The 26,696-nt window shown below is 44.1% G+C and overlaps 1 protein-coding gene and 1 pseudogene across 2 annotated transcripts in view; one reads left to right on the top strand and one right to left on the bottom strand.

Annotated features, from left to right (window-relative positions):
- Nucleotides 1-21,761, top strand: part of LOC129869616 (capping protein inhibiting regulator of actin dynamics-like) — a 45,800-nt gene extending 24,039 nt beyond the window's left edge. For both annotated transcript variants that reach the window (XM_055944186.1, XM_055944185.1), the window contains exons 3-10: nucleotides 14,816-14,981; nucleotides 15,557-15,689; nucleotides 15,966-16,121; nucleotides 16,251-16,493; nucleotides 16,635-19,167; nucleotides 19,337-19,530; nucleotides 19,668-19,827; nucleotides 20,037-21,761. In XM_055944186.1, the coding sequence (XP_055800161.1) occupies nucleotides 14,816-14,981; nucleotides 15,557-15,689; nucleotides 15,966-16,121; nucleotides 16,251-16,493; nucleotides 16,635-19,167; nucleotides 19,337-19,530; nucleotides 19,668-19,827; nucleotides 20,037-20,197 (3,746 nt within the window). In that variant the 3' untranslated portion in view covers nucleotides 20,198-21,761. The remainder of the gene's footprint in view (nucleotides 1-14,815; nucleotides 14,982-15,556; nucleotides 15,690-15,965; nucleotides 16,122-16,250; nucleotides 16,494-16,634; nucleotides 19,168-19,336; nucleotides 19,531-19,667; nucleotides 19,828-20,036) is intronic.
- Nucleotides 21,762-21,789: 28 nt separating this feature from the next.
- Nucleotides 21,790-24,813, bottom strand: LOC129811150 (beta-alanine-activating enzyme-like; annotated as a pseudogene).
- Nucleotides 24,814-26,696: the final 1,883 nt, after the last annotated feature.

Here is a 26,696-nt window from a genome sequence, read left to right as displayed (position 1 = left end):
CTGTTGGTAAACTGCCGGTACACTGTTCTGTTGAAGCCTTTGTTTCTCTAAATTGCACCATTGTTAATAAATGATTAGGTAACACACATGATTGAATTATACCACAGATGATATGGTAGTTTGGATGAGTACAGATTATGATTTGGCTGAGGTCTTGGTAGATGGGATTGATGGCTATTGAACATTTAATATGATTTACATGGTCAGGAGTTAGTCGACCTACAGGATAGTATTTTAATCACGAAGGTTAGATGGATTCAGATGCAACTTTTTAACACTACTGACTCAAACTCACACAGCTCAGAGAGATTGTGTTTGTGACCAGAGAGTAGAAATGAGTTTGTTGTATAATTTTCCACAATGCCCCTGTGCAGCAACACACACAGAGTGAAATCATACACTGGTTGCTACTTATAGCCCTGAAAGGGATACCCAGAGAAAGCAGAAAACATCTGTCTTCACAGTGGTGCAGAGTAGCCTGGTAACCTCTCCCACTTCAGTTCATCCACAGGATCTCCCACTAACTTTGCTCCTATGGCCTATTTATTGCCTACCTCCTCATGCCTTTTGCACACATTGTATATAGATTCTCTTTTTTTCCCCTAGTATGTTATTGACTTGTTTATTGTTTACTCCATGTGTAACTCTGTTGTCTGTTCACACTGCTATACTTTATCTTGGCCAGGTTGCAGTTGCAAATGAGAACTTGTTCTCAACTAGCCTACCTGGTTAAATAAAGGTGAAATAAAAAAACATTCAGACACACACAAACACTGACATAGATATATTTCAAACATCTGATCATACAGATACTCATATGAACATATAAAGTAATCCTGGAAAACACTGACTTAGAGCACATACAGTGCATTCGGAAAGTATTCAGACTCCTTGACTTTTTCCACATTTTGTTACGTAAAAATTTACAATTTACATACAATACCCCATAATGACAAAGCAAAAACTGTTTTTTAGAACTTTTTGCAAATGTATTAAAAATAAAAAACAGATACCTTATTTACATAATTATTCAGACCCTTTGCTGTGAGGCTCGAAATTAAGCTCAGGTGCATTCTGTTTCCATTGATCATCCTTGAGATGTTTATACAACTTAATTGGAGTCCACCTGTGGTAAATTCAATTGATTAGATATGATTTGGAAAGGCACACACCTGTCTATATAAGGTTCCACAGTTGACAGTGCATGTCAGAGCAAAAACCAAGCCATGAGGTTGCAGGAATTGTCTGTAGGGCTCTGAGACAGGATTGTGTTGAGGCACAGATCTGGGGAAGGGTGACAAAACATTTCTACAACATTGAAGGTCCCCAAGAACACAGTGGCCTCCATCACTCTTAAATGGAAGAAGTAGGGAACCACCAAGACTCTTCCTAGAGCCGACTGCCCGGCCAAACTGAGCAATTGGGGGAAGGGCCTTGGTCAGGGAGGTGAACAAGACCCAATGGTCACTCTGACAGAGCTCCAGAGTTCCTCTGTGGAGATGGAAGAACATTCCAGAAGGACAACCATCTCTGCAGCACTCCACCAATCAAGCCTTTATAGTAGAGTGGCCAGACAGAAGCCACTCCTCAGTAAAAGGAACATGACAGCCCGCTTGGAGTTTGCCAAAAGGAACCTAAAGACTCTCAGACCATGGGAAACAAGATGTTCTGGTCTGATGAAACCAAGATTGAACTCTTTGGCCTGAATGCCAAGATTCACATCTGGAGGAAATTTGGCACCATCCCTACGGTGAAGCATGGTGATGGCAGCATCATGCTGTGGGAAAGTTTTTAGCCGCAGGGACTGGGAGACTAGTCAGGATCGAAGGAAAGATGAACAGAGCAAAGTACAGAGAGATCCTTGATGAAAACCTGCTCCAGAGCACTCAGGACTTCAGACTGGGGTGAAGGTTCACCTTCAAACAGGACAACGACCCTAAGCACACAGCCAAGACAACGCAGGAGTGGCTTTGGGACAAGTCTCTAAATGTTCTTGAGTGGCTCAGCCAGAGCCCTGACTTGGACCCAATCGAAGAACTCTGGAGAGACCTGAAAAAAGCTGTGAAGTGACACTCCTTGTCCAACCTGACAGAGCTTGAGAGGATCTGCAGAGAAGAATGGGAAAACTCCCCAAATACAGGTGTGCCAAGCTTGTAGCATCATACTTTATATTTATATTTATTATGGATCCCCATTAGCTGGGGTCCAGCAACATTAAGGAAGTTTATACAATTTTTTTTTTTCAATTTAAAGTTTTATTAAGTTTTCAATCAACCAACCAAACACATTCCACATTCACAGATGTGACTTAAAAAAAATATATATAATAATAATAATAATAAAAAATTGTTTTATATATGTATGTATATATATATATATATACACACATATGTATATATATATATATATATATATATACATACACACACACACACACACACAAATAATAATTATAACAAAATTTAAATTATAGAACTTGCAGCAGTACTATCAAGGTTCTTATTAGCTATTTCCAGCCTTAGCTGAGATGACGAGCCAATAATTAGTTTTTAGATTTTACAGCACCTTACACAACACGCATCTGCTCATCTCCCTGATTCCCCCATTCACTCCGTCCAATTTGAAATATAGTTGAGTAGTGGAGACCAGAGTCTATCAAACTTGGGCTGTCTCTTGTGGAGGTCATAAGTGAGCTTTTCAAGAGGGAGAAAGTCAACAATCTGGTCAATCCACATTTTAAATGTAGGAGAAGTATTAGAGGCCCACAATAGAATAATACATTTCTTAGCAAAGTATGTAATGGTCATGAGCAAATTTTCTCTGTCAGGATCAAGAACAAAGTCCTGCTGGGCATTAAGAAGATAGAGACACGGGGTCATATCAAACTGTACATCTAGTATTTTCTGTGCAGCAGTATGTATAGATTGCCAAAATCTGGCAATCTCTCTACAGCTCCAAAATACATGCATATAGGTTCCACTTTCAGAGGTACATCTATTACAGTTAGGAGAAATGTCTGTTTTCATTTTATGGAGTCTCGGGGGAGTGTAATAAAATTTGTACAAAAATTTGTAATTAGATTCTTTCATTTTTACATTAGTAGAGGAGCAGTATACCCTGTCGCAAACCTCCGCCCATAACTCATCACTGATAGTCAGACCAAGGTCCTTTTCCCATAATTATTTTCAAAGGAGTAAAGGAGGATCCTCCTTTCTCAGAAAGGAGTCTATAGATATAGGATATTTTGCCTTTAAGGGATTGTGCTGTGACAAGAAGGGTTTCAACTTTATTCAACTGAGTTCTAAACCTCCTCTTGGAAGTAAATGAGGAGATGACATGTCTAATTTGTAGATATTTTAAAAAATGGGATCTTGGCACATTGAATTTATTGCAGAGCTCTTGAAAGGATTTCAGTGTAGTGGTCTTCTGATGAAATAGGTCTGAAAAGGTCCTGATTCCTAGAGTATGTTAAAGATTAAAGTTGGCATCTCTCAGGGCTTTTGGCAAGTCTGGGTTGCCTACTATAGGCGAGTGAGAACATATTTGGGAGGAGATGCCCAGGTATTTCTTACAGTCCCTCCACGCTCGTAGGGTACTGTAAATCACAAATGTTTTGGCTATGTTGCCCACTCCACTAAAGTTATCAATGAATATAGTTGAGCTTAGTGGCAATGAACCACAAGATTGGGCTTCTATCTGGCTCCACGTTGACTCTTGTCTGTTTGTGATCCATGTTAGCATGTTGCGGATTTGGGCAGACCAGTAGTACAATTGAAGGGAGGGAAGGGCAAGACCACCCTTAGATTCAGGTTTCGATAGAGTGGAAAGCTTGATCCTAGGTTTTTTATTGCCCCATATAAATTTGGTGATGTTTTGGTTAATTGTTTTGAAAAAGGAAGCTGGGAGATCGCATGGGAGCATCTGAAATAAATAGTTCAGTCTAGGGAGGATGTTCATACGGATTACATTAATTCTTCCTACTAAGCTAATTGGGAGGGAGATCCAGGTTTGGAGGTTGTTCTTGATTTGATCCAGGAGTGGAAGATAATTCTCTTTGAAAAGCCTATTCAGATCTGGTGTTATGAATATCCCAAGGTATTGAAACCCCTGTGTCTTCCATTGGAATGGGCATAGTGTCTTCATAGAACTGGTGAGTGTAATATTGAGAGGGCAGACAGTGGATTTGTTAAAATTAATCTTATAACCTGAAAACGTGCCATACTGAGCAATTGTATCTAAAATGGGAGGAAGGGATTTCTCAGGGTTGGATATGTAGAGCAAGACATCATCCGCGTAAAGCGAAATCTTGTGCTGCAGGCCGCCTGCAGGAACACCCATAATACTTGGATTGCTCCTTATCAACTCTGCCAGAGGCTCCGCCCCCAACAAGTAGAGCAGGGGGGACAGCGAGCACCCTTGTCTTGTGCCCCGTCCCAAAGGGAATCTGTCAGAGTTCAATCCGTTAGTAGTCACCATGGCATTTGGATGAGAGTATAGTGATTTGATCCATTTAATAAAGTTTGGGCCCATGTTGAACTTCTCTAAGACTGAGAACAGAAAGCTCCACTCCATCCTGTCGAACGCCTTCTCAGCATCCAGTGAAGCCAGCAGGACAGGGGTCTTCTGTGCGTTTACTTGATCAATAATATCAAAAAGACGGCGAATGTTATCAGAAGAGTATCTGTCTCTAATAAATCCCGTCTGGTCCGCTTTTATTATTTTGGGAAGAAGAGTGTTTAGTCTTTTGGCGAGCAATTTGGTAATTATTTTGTAGTCGAAATCCAACAAGCTTATGGGCCGGAAGGAGGAGCAGGATAGGGGGTCCTTGTCTTTTTTGAGCAACACTGTAATGCGAGCTGTGTGCATTGAGTCTGGGAGAACTCCGTTTTTGCAAAAATCCTCCAGCATTGGCATGAAAATAGGGCTAAGCTGGGGCCAAAAAGCTTTGTAGAACTCTCTGGGGAATCCATCTGGGCCTGGGGACTTGTTAGGTGGCATGGAGGTAATTGCCTCCAGGATCTCCTCAGGAGTGAAGGGGGAGTTGAGATCTTCTTGGTCGGTCTCTGATAGTTTAGGTAGCGAGATTCCCTCTAGGAAGGAGTGGAGTTCTGCCTCCGTGTGTTTTCTCTCAGAGGTATATAGTTTGCAGTAAAAATCATGAAAAGTTAAATTGATCTTTTTTGGATCATATGTGACCTCATCCTCTGCTGTTCGGATAGCCATAATTGTACGCTCTGACTGCTCTTTTTTCAATTGATAAGCAAGCAATCTACTAGGCCTATTGCTATACTCATGGTATTTCTGTTTAGTAAAGAAAACTTTTTTTTTATCTCCCGAGTATAGTCCAAATTCAGTTTGGCTTTGGCTGCTTTAAGTTGACTCCAGGAGGTGCTGTCTGGGGATTGTTTATGTACTTTTTCACAGCGTTCCAGCTCCCTCTCCAGATCTAGCCTGTGTGCTTCCATTGCTTTTTTCTTAGAGGAAGCATATGCAATTAGATGACCTCTTAGTGTGGCTTTAGCAGCGTCCCACATTGTGGCCGGAGAAACAGGATAATCTTTGTTGTCTTGTGTGTAGTTGTCTATCCATGTAGTTACCAATGTATGGAATGCTTCGTTTGATAGCATGGAGGTGTTGAATTTCCAGCTCTTTGATCTCGGGATGTTTTTGCAGAGGTCAAAGCGGAGGTGGACAAAGGCGTGATCCGAAAGCGCTATGGGTCCGATTGTACACGTGGCTGAATTTATGAAACTCTTTGGGATAAAAATGTAATCTATACGGGAGTAGGTGTTATGGACATTAGAGTAGTATGTATAGTCCATAGCTGAGCTATTAGTCTCTCTCCAGATATCTATCAGTCCCATCTCTTTAGTAAGAGAGTTCAACATCTTTGCAGATCTAGGATTTGTGGTGGTGGCTTGAGATGATTTGTCTAGGGTTGGGTTCAGGGTACAATTAAAATCTCCGGCCAACACTCCAAAGGAAACACAATGCTCATTGAACAGAGTTATCATTTTCGACATAAAAGCAGGAGTATCTGTGTTAGGGGCGTATATGTTTAAGATAGTAATTGGTTGCCCATACAGTGACCCAGTTATCAAAATAAATCTCCCCTCCGGATCAGATATGTTTTTGTCAATTATGAATGGAACATTCTTATGGATAAGTATTGCTGTACCTCTACTGTTGGATTTGAAAGATGAGAAATACACCTGTCCCACCCAAGCTCTGCGGAGTTTGGCATGTTCAGCATCACAGAGGTGTGTCTCTTGCAATAGCGCGATGTCTGCTTTTTCTTTTTTTAGAGCACATAGTATCTTTTTCCGTTTTATTGCATGGCCTAGACCGTGGCAGTTCCATGTCAATAGATTTAAGGTACTAGTCATCGTCATCGAACAGTAATCGAACTTTAGTGCAAGTCATCTCTGGGTAAAGGTGGATAGTAGTTACAGCTGCGTTCACATAAAAGGAAAATAAATAGTTTACATAAAATAACAATCTCTGAACACCCCAGCCGAGTTCCCAAACAACTCGACATATCCCGTTGGATCTATTACCTCCCCGCTCAGTCACAATTCTGTGTTCCAACAAAAAAAAAGAACGGGAACAGTTAGCAACGCACAACGTCTCCCCCTCCCCACCAAAGAAATGCCTCATCCTCTCCGCCCGCATTGAGTAACTGCCAACGTAGCCCCGTCCAGACCACATTAAAAAAGGGAGAAAATAAAATCAATAGCCCAGCCTACATACAGTAGGCCTAGGTTATAATATGGGGCCTATCCCTCTCAGCTAAAGGAACATAAATATAGATTGGACGGCTATAATGAAATTTAGCAGGGCGGTGGGTCTTTGGATATCGGCTATATGTTGTCTTACCTCCTTTAGTAATAACAGTAATCGCATTTAGTCAATGGTCCATTTCTCATTGACCGGGGTTGTCTTTCAAAAAACGTTTTGCCTCTTCGGGAGTTTTGAAATGTCGCAGGGCTCCTTGGTGAAGAATCCTGAGCTCGTTTGGGTATTTGAATCCCCTAAAGATGCCTCGGTCAATGGAGCATTTCTTCACCTCGTCAAACTCTCGGCGCTTTCGGCGTATTCCAGCTGACAGGTCCTGGAGTAAGATGAGTTTGGCGTTTCCCACTGTAATGGTGTTGGTTTTCACCGCCTGTAGGACTCGTTCCTTGTCGGTGAATCTCAGGAAACGTATGGTGATTGGGCGCGGTGGTTGTCTGGCTGCTGGTGGGGGCCTCAGTGCTCGGTGAGCTCTCTCGAGTTCTATGGGCCTGTCGGTGGACAGGTGGAGCCACTCGGGAAGTTTGTCTTGCAGGTAGCGGATCAGTGGCATGTTTCCCTCTTCTTTTTCGCCCAGATTTAATAGAACACAATTATTCCTTCGCCCCCTGTTTTCCAGGTCCTCTGTTTTCTCTTCCAGCTGCTCTATTTTTTTTTTAGCATATGCTATTGTTTCCATGGCATCTGTCAATAAGTTTTCCGTGGATAGGATTCGCCCCTCTGCCTCGTCCAGGCGCCCCGCGTTTATGGTTATCTTGTTGTTTATGTCAGGCAAAGCATTTTCCAGGATTGTCACCTTGCCCCCTATCGCACTGAGCTGAGCGTTAATGGCATCTAGTTTAGTGTTGAGTTCTGTACGTTGGGATCTCAGCTCAGAAAAGATGTCTTCGACAGAGTGCGAGGTTGGTATTCGTTGGGCCTCGGGGGGGGACGGGTCCTCTTTCTCCTGGCTAATGGCGCTAGCTTTTTCTGAAGCTAGCTGCTTCTTGGAGGCTTTTTCCGTTGCTAGTACTCGAGTCCGGGTAAAAATGTCACCTGTAGTGTTGCCTTTTGAAGCTGCCATGACTTTTTGACTAAAGCTAAATGAGTTTAAACTTGAAGTGGAGGTAAGATTAGGAATTGGAAACTACTTGTGCGGAGCTCCTAGTTCATGCGGCCATCTCGTTCAAGGGTCACGTCAGTTTATACAATTTTAAAAACATTGCAATACATTCACAGATTTCACAGCACACTGTGTGCCCTCAGGCCCCTACTCCACCACTACCACATATCTACAGTATTAAATCCATGTGTGTGTGTGTGTGTGTGTGTGTGTGTGTGTGTATGATTTGTCTGTGTCTATGTATGTGTTGCTTCACAGTCCCCGCTGCTTGATAAGTTATTTTTTAAATCTCACTTTACTGCTTGTGTCAGTTACTTGATGTGGAATAGAGTTCCATGTTGTCATAGTTCTATGTAGTACTGTGTGCCTCCCATAGTCTGTTCTGAACTTGGGGACTGTGAAAGACCTCTGGTGGTATGTATTATGGGGTGTGCATGGGTGTCCGAGCTGTGTGCCAGTAGTTTAGACAGACAGCTCGGTGCATTCAACATGTCAATACCTCTCATAAATACAAGTAGTAAAGAAGTGAATCTCTTCTCCATTTTGAGCCAGGAGAGATTCACATACATATTATTAATATTAGCTCTCTGTGTACATCCAAGGGCCAGCCGTGCTGCCCTGTTCTGAGCCAATTGCAATTTTCCTAAGTCCTTTTTTGTGGCACCTGACCACACGACTGAACAGTAGTCAAGGTGCGACAAAACTAGGGCCTGTAGGACCTGCCTTGTTGATAGTGTTGTGAAGAAGGCAGAGCATCGCTTTATTATGGACAGACTTCTCCCCATCTTAGCTACTACTGTATCAATATGTTTTGACCATGACAGTTCACAATCTAGTTACTCCAAGCAGTTTAGTAATCTCAATTTGCTCAATTTCCACATTATTTATTACAAGATTTTGTTGAGGTTAAGTGAATGTTTTGTCCCAAATACAATGCTTTTAGTTTTAGAAATATTTAGGGCTAACTTATTCCTTGCCATCCACTCTGAAACTAACTGCAGATCTTTGTTGAGTGTTGCAGTCATTTCAGTCGTTGTAGTAGCTGACGTGTATAGTGTTGAGTCATCCGCATAGATAGACACTCTGGCTTTACTCAAAGTCAGTGGTATGTCGTTAGTAAAAGTGGAATAAAGCAAGGGGCCTAAACAGCTACCCTGGGGAATTCCTGATTCTACCTGGGTTATGTTTGAAAGGTGTCTATTAAAGAACACCCTCTGTTCTGTTAGACAAGTAACTCTTTATCCACGTTGTAGCAGAGGGTGTAAAGCTATAACACATACGTTTTTCCAGCAGCAGACTATGATCGATAATGTCAAAAGCTGCACTGAAGTCTAACAAGACAGCCCTCACAATCATTTTATCATCAATTTCTCTCAGCCAATCATCAGTCATTTGTGTAAGTGCTGTGCTTGTTGAGTGTCCTTTCCTATAAGCATGCTGAAAATCTGTTGTCACTTTGTTTATTGTAAAATAGCATTGTATCTGGTCGAACACAATTTTTTCCAGAAGTTTACTAAGGGTTGGTAACAGGCTGATTGGTCGGCTATTTGAGGCAGTATATGGGGCTTTACTATTCTTGGGTAGCGGAATGACTTTAGATTCCCTCCAGGCCTGATGGCACACACTCTCTAGTAGGCTTAAATTGAAGATTTATGTAATGTTCCATCCAGATTGTCAGACCCCGGTGGCTTGTCATTACTGATAGACAACAATTATTTTTTCACCTCTTCCATACCGACTTTACGGAATTCAGAAGTACAATTCGTGTCTTTCAAAATTTGGTCCGATATACTTGGATGTGTAAGACTCAAGACTGTAATCGCTGCCAAAGGTGCTACAACAAAGTACTGAGTAAAGTGTCTGAAGACTTATGTAAACGTCATTTTATTTTTTTGTTATAAATTTGCAAACAAATCTAAACCTGTTTTTGCTTTGTCATTATGGGGTATTGTGTGTAGATTGATGAAGTGGGAAAAACAATTTAATCAATTTTAGAGTAAGGCTGTAACGTAACAAAATGTGGAAAAAGTCAAGGGTTCTGAATACTTTCCGAATGCACTGTACATGTATTGAGCACGTGTTGAAACACACCTCTCATACTGGCAGGCAAAGGTATGCAATTACCGGTATGCACTAGTCTAGTGTAAAATAACTTTTGATTGAATTTTCTTAATTTACCTTGGCATGTCAAATAGTTTAACCAGGACAATCAGTGAGGATAGAAAAGCATTTTAGTGGGAGAAGTGATAAACTCCTTCCCAGTTCTTGATTTGGATGGAAATAAGGGCCGGTACTCATTTTGGGTACCGGTACTGCTTATATTTAGGTGCAGAAGCTCCACAATACTTTTGAGCCAATATTCCAAAAGAGGAACAGGAGGTCAAGCAGTAGAACATTTGAGGTGTACTCAGCACCAGTGAGCTCCTGCCCAAGTCAAGCACTGCTCCTTCCACTCTTGAGATACAGTAACAATATAATATCTATGGATAGCATATCTACACTGATTTCCCCATCATGTCAACAGCAGTCAGGAGATCCCTGAGAGACAACTGTCAGACGTTTTATTTTTGACACGGATATGTGTATCTAATATGACTGGGAGTGTATAACTGACTGGCAAGGAAAGCTAATGAGGAAATAAAGATAGGAAGCAAAGGTCCTCTTATCTTCAGTTCAGCTCTGTGTCATGGAAACTGCTTGGTTATCAAGACTCAATCACTGCCAACTGAAATCATGCCCTGTCAGTGTCTGCTAGTGAAGGGGGCCAGGGTTGCATCGGCCAGGGTTGTGTAGCAGGTAGCTATGACTTATGTTTTTGACAGTAATTTACTGATACAATATTTCACACCTGGTTATTGGTCAATAAATCACATAGCCAATACTAACAGAATTATATTTTGCTCTTGTAATGTAATCGTTATGTTATAGTAGCAGTAAGAAACCACCTTGTAGATAAACTAACAGCAAGCTTCCTTCATAAGAGCTGTAACTGAAATAGCAGTAAGATTTGTGCAATATAAGGTTAATATCTCTGAGAGTGTGGTTTTTAAATTAATTTGTAGAGAATAGAAACTATATGGACTGATGTGTCCTTGTGCACATTGTCATTGTCATTTCCAGAGATAAACTTCTTTACTCAGGGAACCGCATCTTATACTCTAATAAACAGGAAAATAATCTTAATATAATTTCCTGTGTGGTAGAGCTTCACTCTATATTATTACAGGGGATTCTGTAGATATATTGGTTTGTTTTGTTTGTGGGCTACCTGGTGTGCTAGCATTCTACATGGCAGCTCTGAAATGCTCTGTGAACCAAGGTTATTATAGTAAACGAAAACAAATCATGAAAAGTAAATGAAAATAAACTAAAACTATACTGACAATATTATATTTGACTCCAAAACAAACTAAAATAATAACCATAATGAATTATGTTCAGTTTGAGTTTTTTTTCTAAACTTTGGGCAAAAATCTAATGGGGTTTCAAGCTACTGAATCTGGAGGGTAAATGCTGCTAGTATATAGCCATGTTTTAAATAGTCCTAGCGTGTGCATCACTATCACGGAAAAATGTGTAGTTATGTAACAGTATAACTTTAAACCGTCCCCTCGCCCCGACACGGGCGCGAACCAGGGACCCTCTGCACACAACAACTGACACCCACGAAGCGTCGTTACCCATCGCTCCACAAAAGCCACGGCCCTTGCAGAGAAAGGGGCAACACTACATCTAGGTTTCAGAGCAAGTGACATCACTGATTGAAACGCTAGTAGCGCGTACCCGCTAACTAGCTAGCCATTTCACATCCGTTACACTCACCCCCTTTTCAACCTCCTCCTTTTCCGCAGCAACCAGTGATCCGGGTCAACAGCATCAATGTAACAGTATAAAATTTACGGCGTCCCCTCGCCCCGACACGGGCGCGAACCAGGGACCCTCTGCACACATCAACAACGGTCGCCCACGAAGCATCGTTACCCATCGCTCCACAAAGTCCACGGCCCTTGCAGAGCAAGGGGCAACACTACATCTAGGTTTCAGAGCAAGTGACATCACTGATTGAAACGCTAGTAGCGCGTACCCGCTAACTAGCTAGCCATTTCACATCCGTTACAGTTAGTTAAGTAGTACATGTAAGAAGAATCAAGTTAAGTAAAAAAAAAAATCCTTCCACCATATTGGCGCGCGATTTCTATTAAATCCAAGTCACAGATAATGACTTAAAGATTTGAATCTAACCTTAGCCCTTGAGAACCAAACTTACGCAAGGCCACACAGCCATATGGTTCTCATTTGAACTGACCACAGCGGGGCCAATGTGTACAACTGTCACGGTCGTCGTAAGAAGTGGACCAAAGCGCAGCGTGGTTTGAATACATTCTTCTAAGTTTAATGAAGAACACTTACACAAAAACAACCAAATGAATAAGACGAACGTGACCGCTAAATAAACACTGTGCAAACATGCAACATAACATAGACAATAACCCACAATACAAAACAGGCTACCTAAATATGGTTCCCAATCAGAGACAATGCAAAACACCCGTCTCTGATTGAGAACCATATCAGGCCAAACACATAGAAATATACAAACCAGACATACAACATATTATGCCCACACAGATCACACCCTGACCAACCAAAACATAAAACATACAAAGCAAACTCTGGTCAGGGCGTGACAACAACAGTCCCGACACTCAGTCTAACCGATAATCACTGCGTGCAATACAGTTTTAGAAAACTCAGAAATTCTTTCATATCACCAAAATTATTTTACAAATACAAAGATACACTTACTGTGCACCGTTTTAACACAGATGTGTTTTGTGTTGCACTTCCTGAGCTAATGGAAACTCGGGAGGGAACAAAAAAACCTGTCGAGTCAAAACTGTGTTACACAAAACAAAAAAACAAAAAATCTGTAGTAAAACAGCAAGTGTATCTTTTGTATTTGTAAAGTTATTTTGAATTATAATTAAGTTGAGTGTTCAAGGTTTCCAAAACCGTATAGTAATCAAGGATCAATTGTTTCTAGATAGAGCGTTTCACACTTGACAAAATCACCTCAGCTAATCAAATGGGACGTGGAATTCTCCAATATAGCATTGGAGTCATGAGAAGGGCTAACCTAACCTATGACTTGACCCATCACCTTATCAAAGATGGTGGATAAATAAGATAGTTTACTCAGTCCATTTACCATTTAAATGTTTTTTCAAGGTTCCGTCTGTGTAAGTGGGCGTTCCCTCTCTCGCGTGAGCATGCTTTCCCGCATGAGCTCATGATATCATGACACAAGGCGAGACCCAGATGCAGACACAGGAGGCAGATGGTTGGGGTCTTACAATATTAACTAATCCAATACGATAAGGCATGAGAATGGTCGTGGACAGGCAAAAGAGTCAAAACCAGTTCAGAGTCAGGCAGGGGTCAAAACCGGGAAGACTATCAAAAAGAGAACAGGAAAAACACGCTGGTTTACTTGACTAATGTACAAGACGAACTGGCACAGAGAGACAGGAAACACAGGGATAAATACACTGGGGAGAATAAGCGACACCTGGAGGGGGTGGAGACAATCAGGTGAAACAGATCAGAGCATGACACACAGTTCCTCCATAATATCGGGCATGCTCACAGGAGAGAGGGAACAGCTGGCGCTGGTCTACTTTGTGTCCTCTCCCTGGTTGCCATACCTGCCCGACCAGAAAATAATGTGCCGGTGAGATGTCTTGCTTTCTCTTCTGTCTTTGACCTTATGTGCAGTTGCATAAAGTAACAACCCAAAAACAAACAAAAAACAATATAACCCAAATGCCTCCTAGGCTCCCACGCATGCTTTCTGTCCCTAACACTAAACCTAAAACTGAAACTAAATAATATAAAAACGAAGTTAAACTAAATAAAAACTAGCAAATCAGAACTGAAAACTCACTGAAACTAAACTGATTTGAAAACAAAAACAAAAAAACGAATGGAAATAAAAACACAAAAATAGAATAACCTTACTGTTGACATTAGGAGCTCCCCACACTTTAATAAGAGATCTGTTGGTCAGCTAAGTTGCTGCTCAGATGAAACACCATCTGACAAGGTCATGGAGACAGGACGAGGAGGCAGTCATGATAAGCAGGCAATCATGATGAGCTTCACCGCCATTGTTTCATGCATTTGTAGTAAACTTCTGGTTATGCGATTACATAGCTGGGATTTTCAAGGTTGATTTGGAAGGAGTAATTGTGGTGGTGAATACTCAGCTCCATACCACCCAGCTGTTGGTATAGTGAAGTTTGTATAATAACTATCCCTGGGGACAATTTATGAATCAATTTGGCACATGCTACGATAGAAGAGTATTTATGTGATGAAGGAGCATGTGCAAACGTCAGTGATAAATCACATCTATGTGGAATTAGACTACCTGGAACCTCAAAGGTCCACAGCACACCATGCTGTGTTGATAAAATGAACAGTATTGAACTGTCTAAAGTTGCTTTGGATAAGAGTATCTGTGTAGCCTTGAGTATCTGTTCAAGTGAAACAAATGTATGTTTGCATATGAGAAAGAGAGACAGTCGTTCAATGAGTGATTGATTTCCTGAATGACTCCCAATGGTCCAGTCAGGTCAGAATGATTCAGCCTTTTTATGATTCGAATTTTGGTTTTCCTCCATGTCCTTCTGACTATTCCTACTTTATTTAGCACATTCTGTTATTCAAGGTAAGTATTATCAACCGATCCAAGGTTTTCTCTTCACCTCATCTGCTGTGGAGTTCTTTTGTATACATTCACACACACTCACACTACGGGCCACTCATTTAGATGTAATTATACAGTCCACGGATGTGAAAATAAAGAGCGATAAGGTGATAGTGTGTGGCTTTGGTTATCATTTCTCTTTCTGCCTGCAGAGAGGCGACGACAGGGCAAATTCCAGCCGTTCAGACGCCTGTTTGGGAAGAGGAAGAAGAAGGCAGAAGAGCGGGACTTCGATACAGCAGAGCTGAAAACTAGCTTCACCACAGGGGAAGTGTCTAACGGAGTCATCTCAGATGATGAGACCAATCAACATCTGAGGTAAACAGGACATCTATGCATTCTGTTTGATATCATGAGAAATACTCCAGTAGTCCAGGTTGCATTTATACACTGTTCATAATGTTGTCATGAGGTCATGCAATGCAGTTGAGTTGGCTCTACATTGCCGTTTTCCCCCTATTGCTTGTACATGTCCCACCTCAAAATGAAACAAGCTCTGAACACAGGTCTTATCTTATCAATAACTTAGACTGCATGGACTTGAGCCACACCCATACCACAGAGAAAGCCTATAATACTATTTCCACTAAGACCCAACGTGGATCCCACATATATTATCATGTGGTTTCTCGTTTGGCATGCAATGTTATCTATTTTTGAGTCGGCAGATTCGACTAAATCTGTCTGGTGAGAAAGGGGTGCAGTTTAGTTGAAATGTGGTCTATAAACTGCTTGACTGACTTTTAGATTTTAATTGGTGAAGTTTAGAGTGTGTGAAATGGTTTCTGTTTGTGCAAATTAATTTGCTCAGGGATACTACATCTTGTCAGGAATTAATGAGTGACTGACTGTAATAGCATGCTATAACTGTAGCTCCCATTATGTCTTTGCAGGGAGCTGAACCCCATTGGGTCTCAAGCCCTCTCCCACAACAGTGTGTTTATCCCAGAGGAAGCAGTACAGGAGCTCAGCCCAGAACAAACCATGTCCCAGGAAAACGTCTCCGATAAAGTCAGGAACTTGCAGGTGGGCCTTAAACACACGGGCACACATTCAGATGTATGTTCACAGTCTTGGTTGATGACTCAAATTACCATGTCCTCGTAAGTCAGCTGTTGCTCCCAGATAACAGACACTTTAACGTTACTGCTGTCTTCAATATCTAACACCAAACCCAAAGTGTGTGTGTGTGTGTGTGTGTGTGTGTGTGTGTGTGTGTGTGTGTGTGTGTGTGTGTGTGTGTGTGTGTGTGTGTGTGTGTGTGTGTGTGTGTGTGTGTGTGTGTGTGTGTGGAAAATGCAGCGGCAGATAGCACAGAATATCAAGTTTGGCCAGAAGCCCCCCTCTCTGAGGAAGAGTGAGGGAGATGAGGGCAGCTCGGATGAAGAGGAGGTGCCCAGTAGCCCTCTGAGGGTCTTAGCCCAGGTGGAAGCTGAGCCAGTGGACATAGAGCCAAAGGTAATAGCGGATCAATAATTGCATAATCTTTGGTTCACTGTTAGCTTATAATGATACAGTATTAACTCAAAGTATTTGTGTTGGAAATATAGGAAGAGAATGAAAATGTTATGTTTCTATGACAACCAGGGGGCCAGTCGGGACCAAGAGGCCAGTGAGAGCCATGGAGCTCCCCAGGCTGAAGCCCCCAGCACTCCAGTGAAATCTCCCATGTCCAAACAAGTTCTTCCAGCCATCGGCACCATTGAGTCCATCGACCTGGATGGAGTCACACAGTCTGTCCCTCGCCTGGACAACACCGCTGCCAAGCATAAGCTGTCTGTCAAACCCAAAAACCAGAGGATCTCCCGCAAGCACCACCGGTATACACAGGTGAGAGGGGGTCATGGTCCTTACAGTTGGTGGTCTTTCTTTGGTTTGAATGTGCATACATAGAATTGTCATGTAGACTGAAAATAGTGAGATAAAGCTCAACAATAGAAAATCTAAATCAAAATACATAATTTTTTTCAGGATCTGCAAGAGGTGGATATCCCTGGCGTACAGCAGGAGGAGAAAGATGCAGCAGACAGCCAACACAGGAACGCTGAGGAGGAGACACCCCCAGAGAAAACCAAGAAGCAGAAACTGCAGGAGGAGGAGAGATGGGAGTCCAGGAGAAAGAGAGAACTGGCGGAACAGAGGCACAGAGAGGAAGAGGAAGATAGGAAGAAGAAAGCAGAGGAGTGGCGGCTGTGTGAGTTAGAGGAGGAGCGATGTTGCAAACAAGAGGGACGTATACTTAAAAAGGAGGAGGAAAGGAGGCAGAGAGAGGAGATGGAGAGGAGGATGAAAGAAGAAGAGGAGAGGAGGCAGAGAGAGGAGATGGAGAGGAGGATGAAAGAAGAAGAGGAGAGGAGGCAGAGAGAGGAGATGGAGAGGATGAAAGAAGAAGAGGAGAGGAGGCAGAGAGAGGAGATGGAGAGGAGGATGAAAGAAGAAGAGGAGAGGAGGCAGAGAGAGGAGATGGAGAGGAGGATGAAAGAAGAAGAGGAGAGGAGGCAGAGAGAGGAGATGGAGAGGAGGATGAAAGAAGAAGAGGAGAGGATAGAGAAAGAAGAAGAAAGAAGGATGAGAGAAGATTTGGAGCTTATGCAACGAGAGGAGAAGGAGAGGACACTGGAGGAAGAGGAAAAGAAGAAAGAGGAAGAGGAAAGAAGTAGGAAAGAAGAAGAGAAGAGGAAGCAGTGTGAACTGGAGGCAGAGCGTCTTCGTGTAGATGAGGAAAAGAGACTAAAAGAGGCAGAAGAGGAGGAAGAGAGAATGAAAAAGCAGTTGAAGAAAAAGAGAAAACTGCTTACAGAGGAGGAGAGGAAGAAAAATGAGGAGGAGGAGGAGGAGGAGGAGAAGAGGCTGTGTGCAGAAGCGGCTGCGAGCAGCTCTGACCCTGAGAGGAAGAGGAGGGCAGAGGAGGTGCGCTGGAGAGAGATGGAGAAGAGACAGAGGCCGTTCACTGTCAAAGGGTCCTCTGGGGAGAAGCAGATCCTGTTCCAGAAGGTCAACCTAACGCCTGTTATACCGGCCTCCAGTCAGCAGGGGAGCGCTGTGACTGAACACAGAGAGAGAGCCAAGGCCTCATTGCTTGGAGGAGCTGACTCGCCCACCCTCCTGTCCTCTCAGTATGTCTGCCACACAGCCATCCTGGTGACAGGTGCCCAGCTTTGTGGGACTGCTGTCAACCTGGACCATATCAAAGAAATCGCTCGTAAGTCTCTCCTGGGTCTGACAGATGAAAAGAAAGCTACCATGGAAACCCCACCACCAACCAAGAGCAATACCCCACCAGTACGCAAGTCTGGAAAAACCAAATCCCTCAGTGAGTCCACAGACCAGTCCAGTGCAGCCGTTCTTGCAGAGTGGGCCAGTATCCGCTGCAAGATATTTAAGGGGGCGGAGGAGGGGAAGTATGAGGAATACCCAGACCCCCATAGCCAAAGCCGACCCAGCAGTGAGGACCAGAGTCCGTTTCCCCATACCAACCTCAGGAAGACCATGTCCGCCAGCGCCAAGTTCTCTATCACTCCGGCCAGGAAGAAGTTTGCCGACTCCAGCAGGAACTCTGAGGTGTTGAATCCGGAAGAGAAGGAAGGAGGAAGCCCAGCCTCTGCTCTCTCCAACATCTCCCCCAGCACCGCTGTTCCCCCTGCAGCCTCACCAGCCCCAGGCAGCAAAGCCCAGAGCAGTTGTGGTAAGACCGTCCGGATCGCAGCCAGAAAAGGGGAGTGCATGTTTGCCAAAGACCTCCCATCGTTCATAGTCCCCAGGTCTTCCCAGTGGTCCCCCAGACCTGAGGGGTCAGTGACAGACGCTGTGAGCCTGGGAGGAGAATCAGAGGACTCTGACGGCCGGGAGGAAGGGAGGGAGCAGGGCCAGCCCTCTCCTTTTGGGATCAAGCTGAGGAGGACCAACTACTCCCTCCGCTTTCACAGTGATCAGTCGACAGACAAGAGGAAGAAGAGGTACAGTGCCGGTGACAGCTTCAATGGTGTCCCCCCACCTCTGACCCCCATTGACCTTGACTCTGACACCTCAGTGTTCTCTGATAGATCCAGCCCTGCGTCTCCACTCAGAGAGAGCATTCCTGGGGAAAATCCTGGACATATGGTTGTATGTCTTCCAAAGCCCCGTGTCCAAGCAGGCAAGTCTCCCACCCCTTCCATGCACAGCAAGGAGGAGAAGCCATCCAAGCCCTCACTCTACCAAAGACCGAGCACATCCCCTAAACCTGCCACCCCTCCCCCCTCTCCACTCCCCAAGGTGGGCAGAGGGAGTTCAAGCGATGCAGTGGTCCAGAGGACGAGGGTGGGGGCTGATTCAGCTGGCCATGAGGGGCGAGATGAGAGGAGGGAAAAAACCTCAGCTGTGGCCCAGCTCCACAGGAACGGCCAGGGACAGGGCCAGGGGGGTCAGGGGGAGGAGGAGCCCAAGGAGAAGAGGTCCTTCTTCCCCTCCATCAGTATGCCCTGGAGGGAGAAGGCTGACAGGAAAACGGAGCTCATCAGGAAAGGTTAGTGTCACCTTGGAAAGCGCATGTGCTGCTAGTGCTCCAATCTCCATGACAGAGATTTTATGGATTTTTTAAGCGAGTAGGGATGTCACACCTGCATTTTAATTACTTGAGTGATTTGGTGTGTATGATGTTAAGTATGATGGTTGTCTCATCTCACCACTTACAGAAGGGAAGCCATCGCTGCAGAGCAGGCACTCGTTAGACAGCGTACGGGTCCAGGACAAGGAGGCGGGGCCTCCGTGGATCACGCTGGCGCTGCAGAAACAGAAGGGCTTCAAGGAACACCAGCAGAGCCAAGACGAGCGCCACAGCAATAGAGAGGCCAAACTGCCTGATAAACAGGCCAAAGACAAAGACAGCGTATGTTACTGCACTTTAACACACATTACTGTCCTTACCTTCATACCATTATGATTATGCTTATGCAGAGAGAGAAATGCATTCAGGGCAGTAGGATAGACTGGGACAGTCTGCTAAAAGGTACATGTGTTTCACAGTGTGTGTTGGTTAGTCCTTCAGAGGGTAAGGGGAGTGGAAACACCAGCCCTCCCAAATCACAGACAGCGGAGGAAGCCAAGAGACCAGACACCCTCCTGGGCTGCTTTGAGCTCCGGGACCACCTGAAGAAAGCCAACACTCTGCCCAGCACAGTCACAGGTAAGAGCTTTCATATTCACAACTGTTTATCATCACACTTTCCCAAGATCACATCAAACATTTAGGATATCTCACATATGAAACATGATTCTATTACATCTGGATCATCATAATCAAACAAATCTGTTATCAAACTTGTGTGGATTATACACTTTTATGGTGTCCTCAGCATGCATTATAACCCTGTCTCTCTGGGTCTTGTGTTACAGTTGATATTGCAGACTCCACACCATCGCCCCCTGCAGTGAAGGAGGTGACCAAGCGCTTCCCGTCCACTGACTCTCCCCAGGTGTCCACTGAGCCGGCCTGGTTAGCTCTGGCCAAGCGCAAGGCCAAGGCCTGGAGTGACTGCCCTCAGATTATCAAATAACCTCCTCTCTAACCTCTACACTGCATCAGTACTGTACACACACTGCCCATGAACTTTGACCCCTGTCCCAAACCATCCCGACCTCTCCTCTCTGCCCCTGATCTGCCCCTGCACTCTAACCTCAACCCAAGCCTCCCCCCATAACCATGTACTTGTATGATTAAAAGTGTGTTTCACATTCATAATATAAACACAGTCACACATTTACAAACACGAACACTCCGTACAAGCATGCACTTATACAAACACCTGAAAACACAAACTTTAAGATTACCTGGCTGTATGTTATCAACTATATGATATCTTCCAACAAGTCAAAAGATCCTACAGTAGCCAATCATGGCCACTGCTGGCCATTGCAATAGCCAATCCCAACCCTTACTTCCCAACAGTAGCCAATCAAAGCACCACGGCTGTAAATAGATCATGCACTTAACATAATACAAGAAAAAAAAGCTTATGTATTGAAAAGATCAATCCCACAGGTCTGAAAAAGGATATAGATTCTTCATTCAAGGGTACTTTGGGAACAGTGTTTTAAGGGCTACCAGTAACCAATAAACCAACATGACAGATGTTGTATCACCCAGTTGTATCACCCTTAGAACAACAATATTTCTGTTACCTTTTCTCGTGGGTATTATTTCAAGCACTGATTTTAACAGTGATGAAACAATATATTTGTAATCTCTGAGCCTTGTCTGTGATGTACAAAAGCTTATTTTTTTAAACTTGTATTCAAAAGCAGTACTTAGTATAACTATTCTCACTGTGCCCGTGATGACTGTGACAGCTGTCTAAGATACTATATTGCAAAAAAAAACTAAAAAAAATCCCTTAACAAAGTTGTTTGAAAATCACCGCAGTTTGTAAAATAACACTAAAATCTGTCATAATCAAATGTCGACTGCACTGAAACACAGCACTAAAGACCAAGGTTCAGGTGGTTGTGAATTGCACAGTATTCTCAGCATTCTAATGTGTCATGGATTTTGCTTTGCTATGGAAAGAGACTACCTGCCTGCTGTAACATCCCATGTGCTCAAGTCACCACTAGTGTGATGATCCATAAGGCCTTTACAATGTCCTCCAGCATTTGGAAAGTCACATTCTCTGAATCCCATCATTAGACAAGTTAAACTATATCACATCCTCTTAATTTACCTCAATGTGATCTGAACCAATCAGCCCTGCTGTGAGAACCTCTGCTGGGCTGTCTGTTGGTGACTGACAGCAAATGGATATTTCTTCCATCATTATCTTCCTCTCACTACTCAATGTAATGATCTGTATGTATGGATGTAAGTATGGATGTATGTTAGAGGCGGTTTTACCAGGACATTGGTCAGAAAGAAGCCCGTAAGGCTCAGTCAGTCACTTTGTCATTTATTCACCTATTTTTTACCTTTGGTCGTATGCAATAGTGTAGTGTACACAGTGTTGTATGAAAAAGAAATTGGGGTAATAATTGCACTTTTTTGTCCCACTTAAAAAAGGTATTCATGAAAACATCTTTAAAGTGATGCAAATGTTATGAATTATAAATGAAATACTGATGTCTGAACTCAAAGCCTCAAGTCATATTCCTCCAACAAATTAGTATCAATACTTTGCATTTGTTTCCTATATTATTCTTTAATATTATAACATAGTACAAAAATACATGATGTCATACATGTCATCTCAGGAAACTATTTGAGCTCATCTGTCGGCTCCACACAGTACACAAAGTCATTGCGTCATTCGACCACCAGGAGCGCTGCCACACCACAGGAGAGGAGCTCCCTGGGCAAAGAGAGGCTCTCAGAGTTCCATTCTCTCCATCCAGAACACACAGGGTCCCATCTGTGGAGGCCAGGCCCACCAATGTACCTTCCATACCTCAGGGTGACCCCTCAAACACACAGGGTCCCATCTGTGGAGGCCAGGCCCACCAATGTACCTTCCATACCTCAGGGTGACCCCTCAAACACACAGGGTCCCATCTGTGGAGGCCAGGCCCACCAATGTACCTTCCATACCTCAGGGTGACCCCTCAAACACACAGGGTCCCATCTGTGGAGGCCAGGCCCACCAATGTACCTTCCATACCTCAGGGTGACCCCTCAAACACACAGGGTCCCATCTGTGGAGGCCAGGCCCACCAATGTACCTTCCATACCTCAGGGTGACCCCTCAAACACACAGGGTCCCATCTGTGGAGGCCAGGCCCACCAATGTACCTTCCATACCTCAGGGTGACCCTTCAAACACACAGGGTCCCATCTGTGGAGGCCAGGCCCACCAATGTACCTTCCATACCTCAGGGTGACCCCTCAAACACACAGGGGCTGGAGTACACCCTCTGGTAACGCCACATCAATGAGCCGTCAGCACAGTTCAGACAGTACACACACCCGTCATGTGACCCACACACAATGCTCTGCTTGTCTGGTATGATGTATAGCGATGAGAAGATGAGAAGACTGCCCTTGGTCACATACTGCCACAGCTGCAGAAAACACAGTATTAAAGATGAAACACATAAGTGAACAATATCAATAGTTACTTGGTGAAAATGAAGATGTTAAAGAGAAAGACTAAAGATTGACATTATCTTGGTGCCAGTTCTTCCTCTCACCATTTTCCCTGTGTGGGTGAGGCAGCAGATGTTTCCATCCACAGAGCCGATGATTAGGTTTCCAATGAAGCAGCTTGGGATGGAGAAAAATGTAGTCTTCCTGGAATACATCTACAGGACAATACCAGTGTCCTGAAACAGAAAAAGAGTTTGAATCTTTTTTCCTTCACACACAAGCATCTGTGATTTTTGCAGGCAAGAAGGCATGGACACTCACAGGATGGAGACAGAGGAAGTTTCCACCAAGGGTGGCGACACACTGCTGTCAGAGAGGGATCGAGACAGGGTGAGGAGAACACATCTCCACTCCCACAGTGGTGCGTCCACACACACAAAAACACAATTATACAGTACTGAGCATGTGATGCAAGATTTACACTTGAAAGAAAGGTATGCGCGCACACACACACACACACACACACACACACACACACACACACACACACGCACACACACACACACACACACACACACACACACACACACACACACACACACACACACACACACACACACACACACACACACACCTGTGGGTCAAGGGCATAGACGTGGCCATCCTGCGACCCCACCATCACCAAGCCTGCGAGGGGGTCCACAGTAGGACAGCTCTTCACAGCATCTCCAGTCTCAAACAGCCACTGTCTCCCCAGACTCCACACACAGTTAACACACACAACCATCATAGCACCCTGAGATTAAACACAGATAACACACAGCATAGACCCTCAATATACACTGTAGAATAGACATAGAATAGAAGACTAAATTAAACATAACCAAAAAAACAGATGCTTTATGTGGATGCTCACCAACCACGATGAGTCTTCCACATCGGGACACAGCAGCAGAGGACTCGATCCTGTCCTGAGACCCTCTATAACACAACAGCCCACCAGTGACAGGTCCAGGGCCTGCATCCTGTGGGAATGGGAACCAATGAACACTGTGGCCCTGGGGCCTCCTCTCTGGACCAGCAGGACTGGAGAGGCATCCACACACCTCTCTGTCTGACTGCAAGCTCACCCTCATAGGAATGGTTGTGTTCTGTCCTCTTATTGGACCCAAATGTCTGGGAGTGGCTGGATTCTGTGCTCTCTTTTTTCCTGTGTGAGTGTATTTCTTGTTCTTATGATTGGTCCCTCTGAGTCTGAGTTTACATTGGTCCTCAAAGGGTCTGAATGACCCATCTCTACAACCTCCTCTGGTCTCCTTACCACAGTACATCTTAAAGCCCTCTTCACAGAATAAATGACAACTCCCAGTGGCGTCTCTGCAGGGTCTGTATGCGGTCTCTTGGGCTGTGCTGAGGAGACAGGGTCTGCTGGATCTTTCTTTTCCACAGGATGGGACGTCCAGCTGTGCTCTAACTGGAGAGTCAGTGTTTCTGTGGCAACATGGTACAGGACGTCTGAGAAGGATCCGTCCAGTATAACCTCCAGAAGCCCAGATGAAGTCACTCCTATGGTGGTGGTGATGTCATCACAGAGATGCAGTGCTTGCAGTGAGTCGCCTCCACTAAACAGGAAGTTGGAGTCCTCCTGGATGGTTTCATCCTTCAGCCTGACCTAAAGTCTCCTGACATACACAAATATGCATGTACAAATATGTAAACTCTTGATGTAAAAGGGATACTGACTTGTATGTGACAATAATACAACCTAATGACTTGTACCCTCTACAGAGACTGGAGTCTTTCTCTCAGTGCAGATCTCTTAGGGCTCCCGAGTGGTGCAGCGGTCTGAGGCACTACATCTCAGCGCTTGAGGCGTCACTACAGACACCCTGGTTTGAATCCAGGCTATAACACATCCGGATGTGTTTGGGAGGCCCAGGGCAGCACACAATTGACCCAGTTTGGCCGGTGTAGGCCGTCATTGTGAATTTGATCTTAACTGACTTGCCTAGGTAAATAAAGGTTAAAAATGAAAACATGTGCACTATGGGACACTGAACCTGCTCTTTGCCTCTGGTAGATCTTCATAAATTCCCCCATAGACACTTTCCCTGAAGAAACACACTTCATTTACACCAGAAAAATAGCCACCCACTGGAAAAAAATATATATATATTTTTTTAAATGCTACTTTTTTTCATGGAACTCAGACAGGCCTTCAACTTACAATTGAAAGTTGTAATAGTGAAATGCACAAGATGAAACTTCGAAATTGGGTAGTGCAGCACCAGTTTTCCTTGTCATGTTAGTTATTGCATACCTTAGAGCTATTTATAACTTGCCAGAAATGTCCAGATCAACTAGCCCATGTCAGCTAACGTTTTATAGCTATTTTTGCCCATTTATAAGTAATGTTTGAGTCACTTAAATATCACCTGAATACATATTATAAACTCAGCAAAAAAATAAACGTCCTCTCACTGTCAACTGCGTTTATTTCAGCAAACCTAACATTTGTAAATATTTGTATTAACATAAGATTCAACAACTGAGACATAAACTGAACAAGTTCCACAGACATGTGACTAACAGAAATTGAATAATGTGTCCCTAAACAAAGGCGGGGTCAAAATCAAAAGTAACAGTCAGTATCTGGTGTGGCCACCAGCTGCATTAAGTACTGCAGCGCATCTCTTCCTCGTGGACTGCACCAGATTTGCCAGTTCTTGCTGTGAGATGTTATCAAACTCTTCCACCAAGGCACCTGCAAGTTCCCGGACATTTCTGGGGGGAATAGCCCTAGCCCTCACCATCCAATCCAACAGGTCCCAGACGTGCTCAATGGGATTGAGATCCGGGCATTTCGCTGGCCATGGCAGAACACTGACATTCCTGTCTTGCAGGAAATCACGCACAGAACGAGCTGTATGGCTGGTGGCATTGTCATGCTGGAGGGTCATGTCAGGATGAGCCTGCAGGAAGGGTACCACATGAGGGAAGAGGATGTCTTCCCTGTAACGCACAGTGTTGAGATTGACTGCAATGACAACAAGCTCAGTCCGATGATGCTGTGACACCGCCCCAGACCATGACGGACCCTTCACCTCCAAATCGATCCCGCTCCAGAGTACAGGCCTCGGTGTAACGCTCATTCCTTCGACGATAAACGCAAATCCGACCATCACCCCTGGTGAGACAAAACCGCGACTCGTCATGAAGAGCACTTTTTGCCAGTCCTGTCTGGTCCAGCGACGGTGGGTTTGTGCCTATAGGCGACCTTGTTACCGGTGATGTCTGGTGAAGACCTGCCTTACAACAGGCCTACAAGCCCTCAGTCCCACCTCCCTCGGCCTATAGTTGACAGTTTGAGCACTGATCGAGGGATTGTGCATTCCTGGTGTAACTCAGGCAGGTGTTGTTGCCATCCTATACCTGTCCCGCAGGTGTGATGTTCGGATGTACCGATCCTGTGCAGGTGTTGTTACACGTGGTCTGCCACTGCGAGGACGATCAGCTGTCCGTCCTGTCTCCCTGTAGCACTGTCTTGGGCGTCTCACAGTACGCACATTGCAATTTATTGCCCTGGCCACATCTGCAGTCCTCATGCCTCCTTGCAGCATGCCTAAGGCACATTCACGCAGATGAGCAGGGACCCTGGGCATCTTTATTTTGGTGTTTTTCAGAGTCAGTAGAAAGGCCTCTTTAGTGTCCTTCCTTTTCATAACTGTGACCTTAATTGCCTACCGTCTGTAAGCTGTTAGTGTCTTAATGACCGTTCCACAGGTGCATGCTCATTAATTGCTTATGGTTCATTGAACAAGCATGGGAAACCGTGTTTAAACACTTTACAATGAAGATCTGTGAAGCTATTTGGATTTTTACGAATTATCTGTGAAAGACAGGGTCCTGAAAAAGGGACGTTTCTTTTTTTGCTGAGTTTACATGGCAAATTGTATAGAATTGCAAAAACAGAATGCTATAAA

Source organism: Salvelinus fontinalis, chromosome 14 (assembly GCF_029448725.1).
Source record: "Salvelinus fontinalis isolate EN_2023a chromosome 14, ASM2944872v1, whole genome shotgun sequence".
Taxonomy (NCBI): domain Eukaryota; kingdom Metazoa; phylum Chordata; class Actinopteri; order Salmoniformes; family Salmonidae; genus Salvelinus; species Salvelinus fontinalis.
This window is presented reverse-complemented; position numbering and strand designations above follow the sequence as displayed.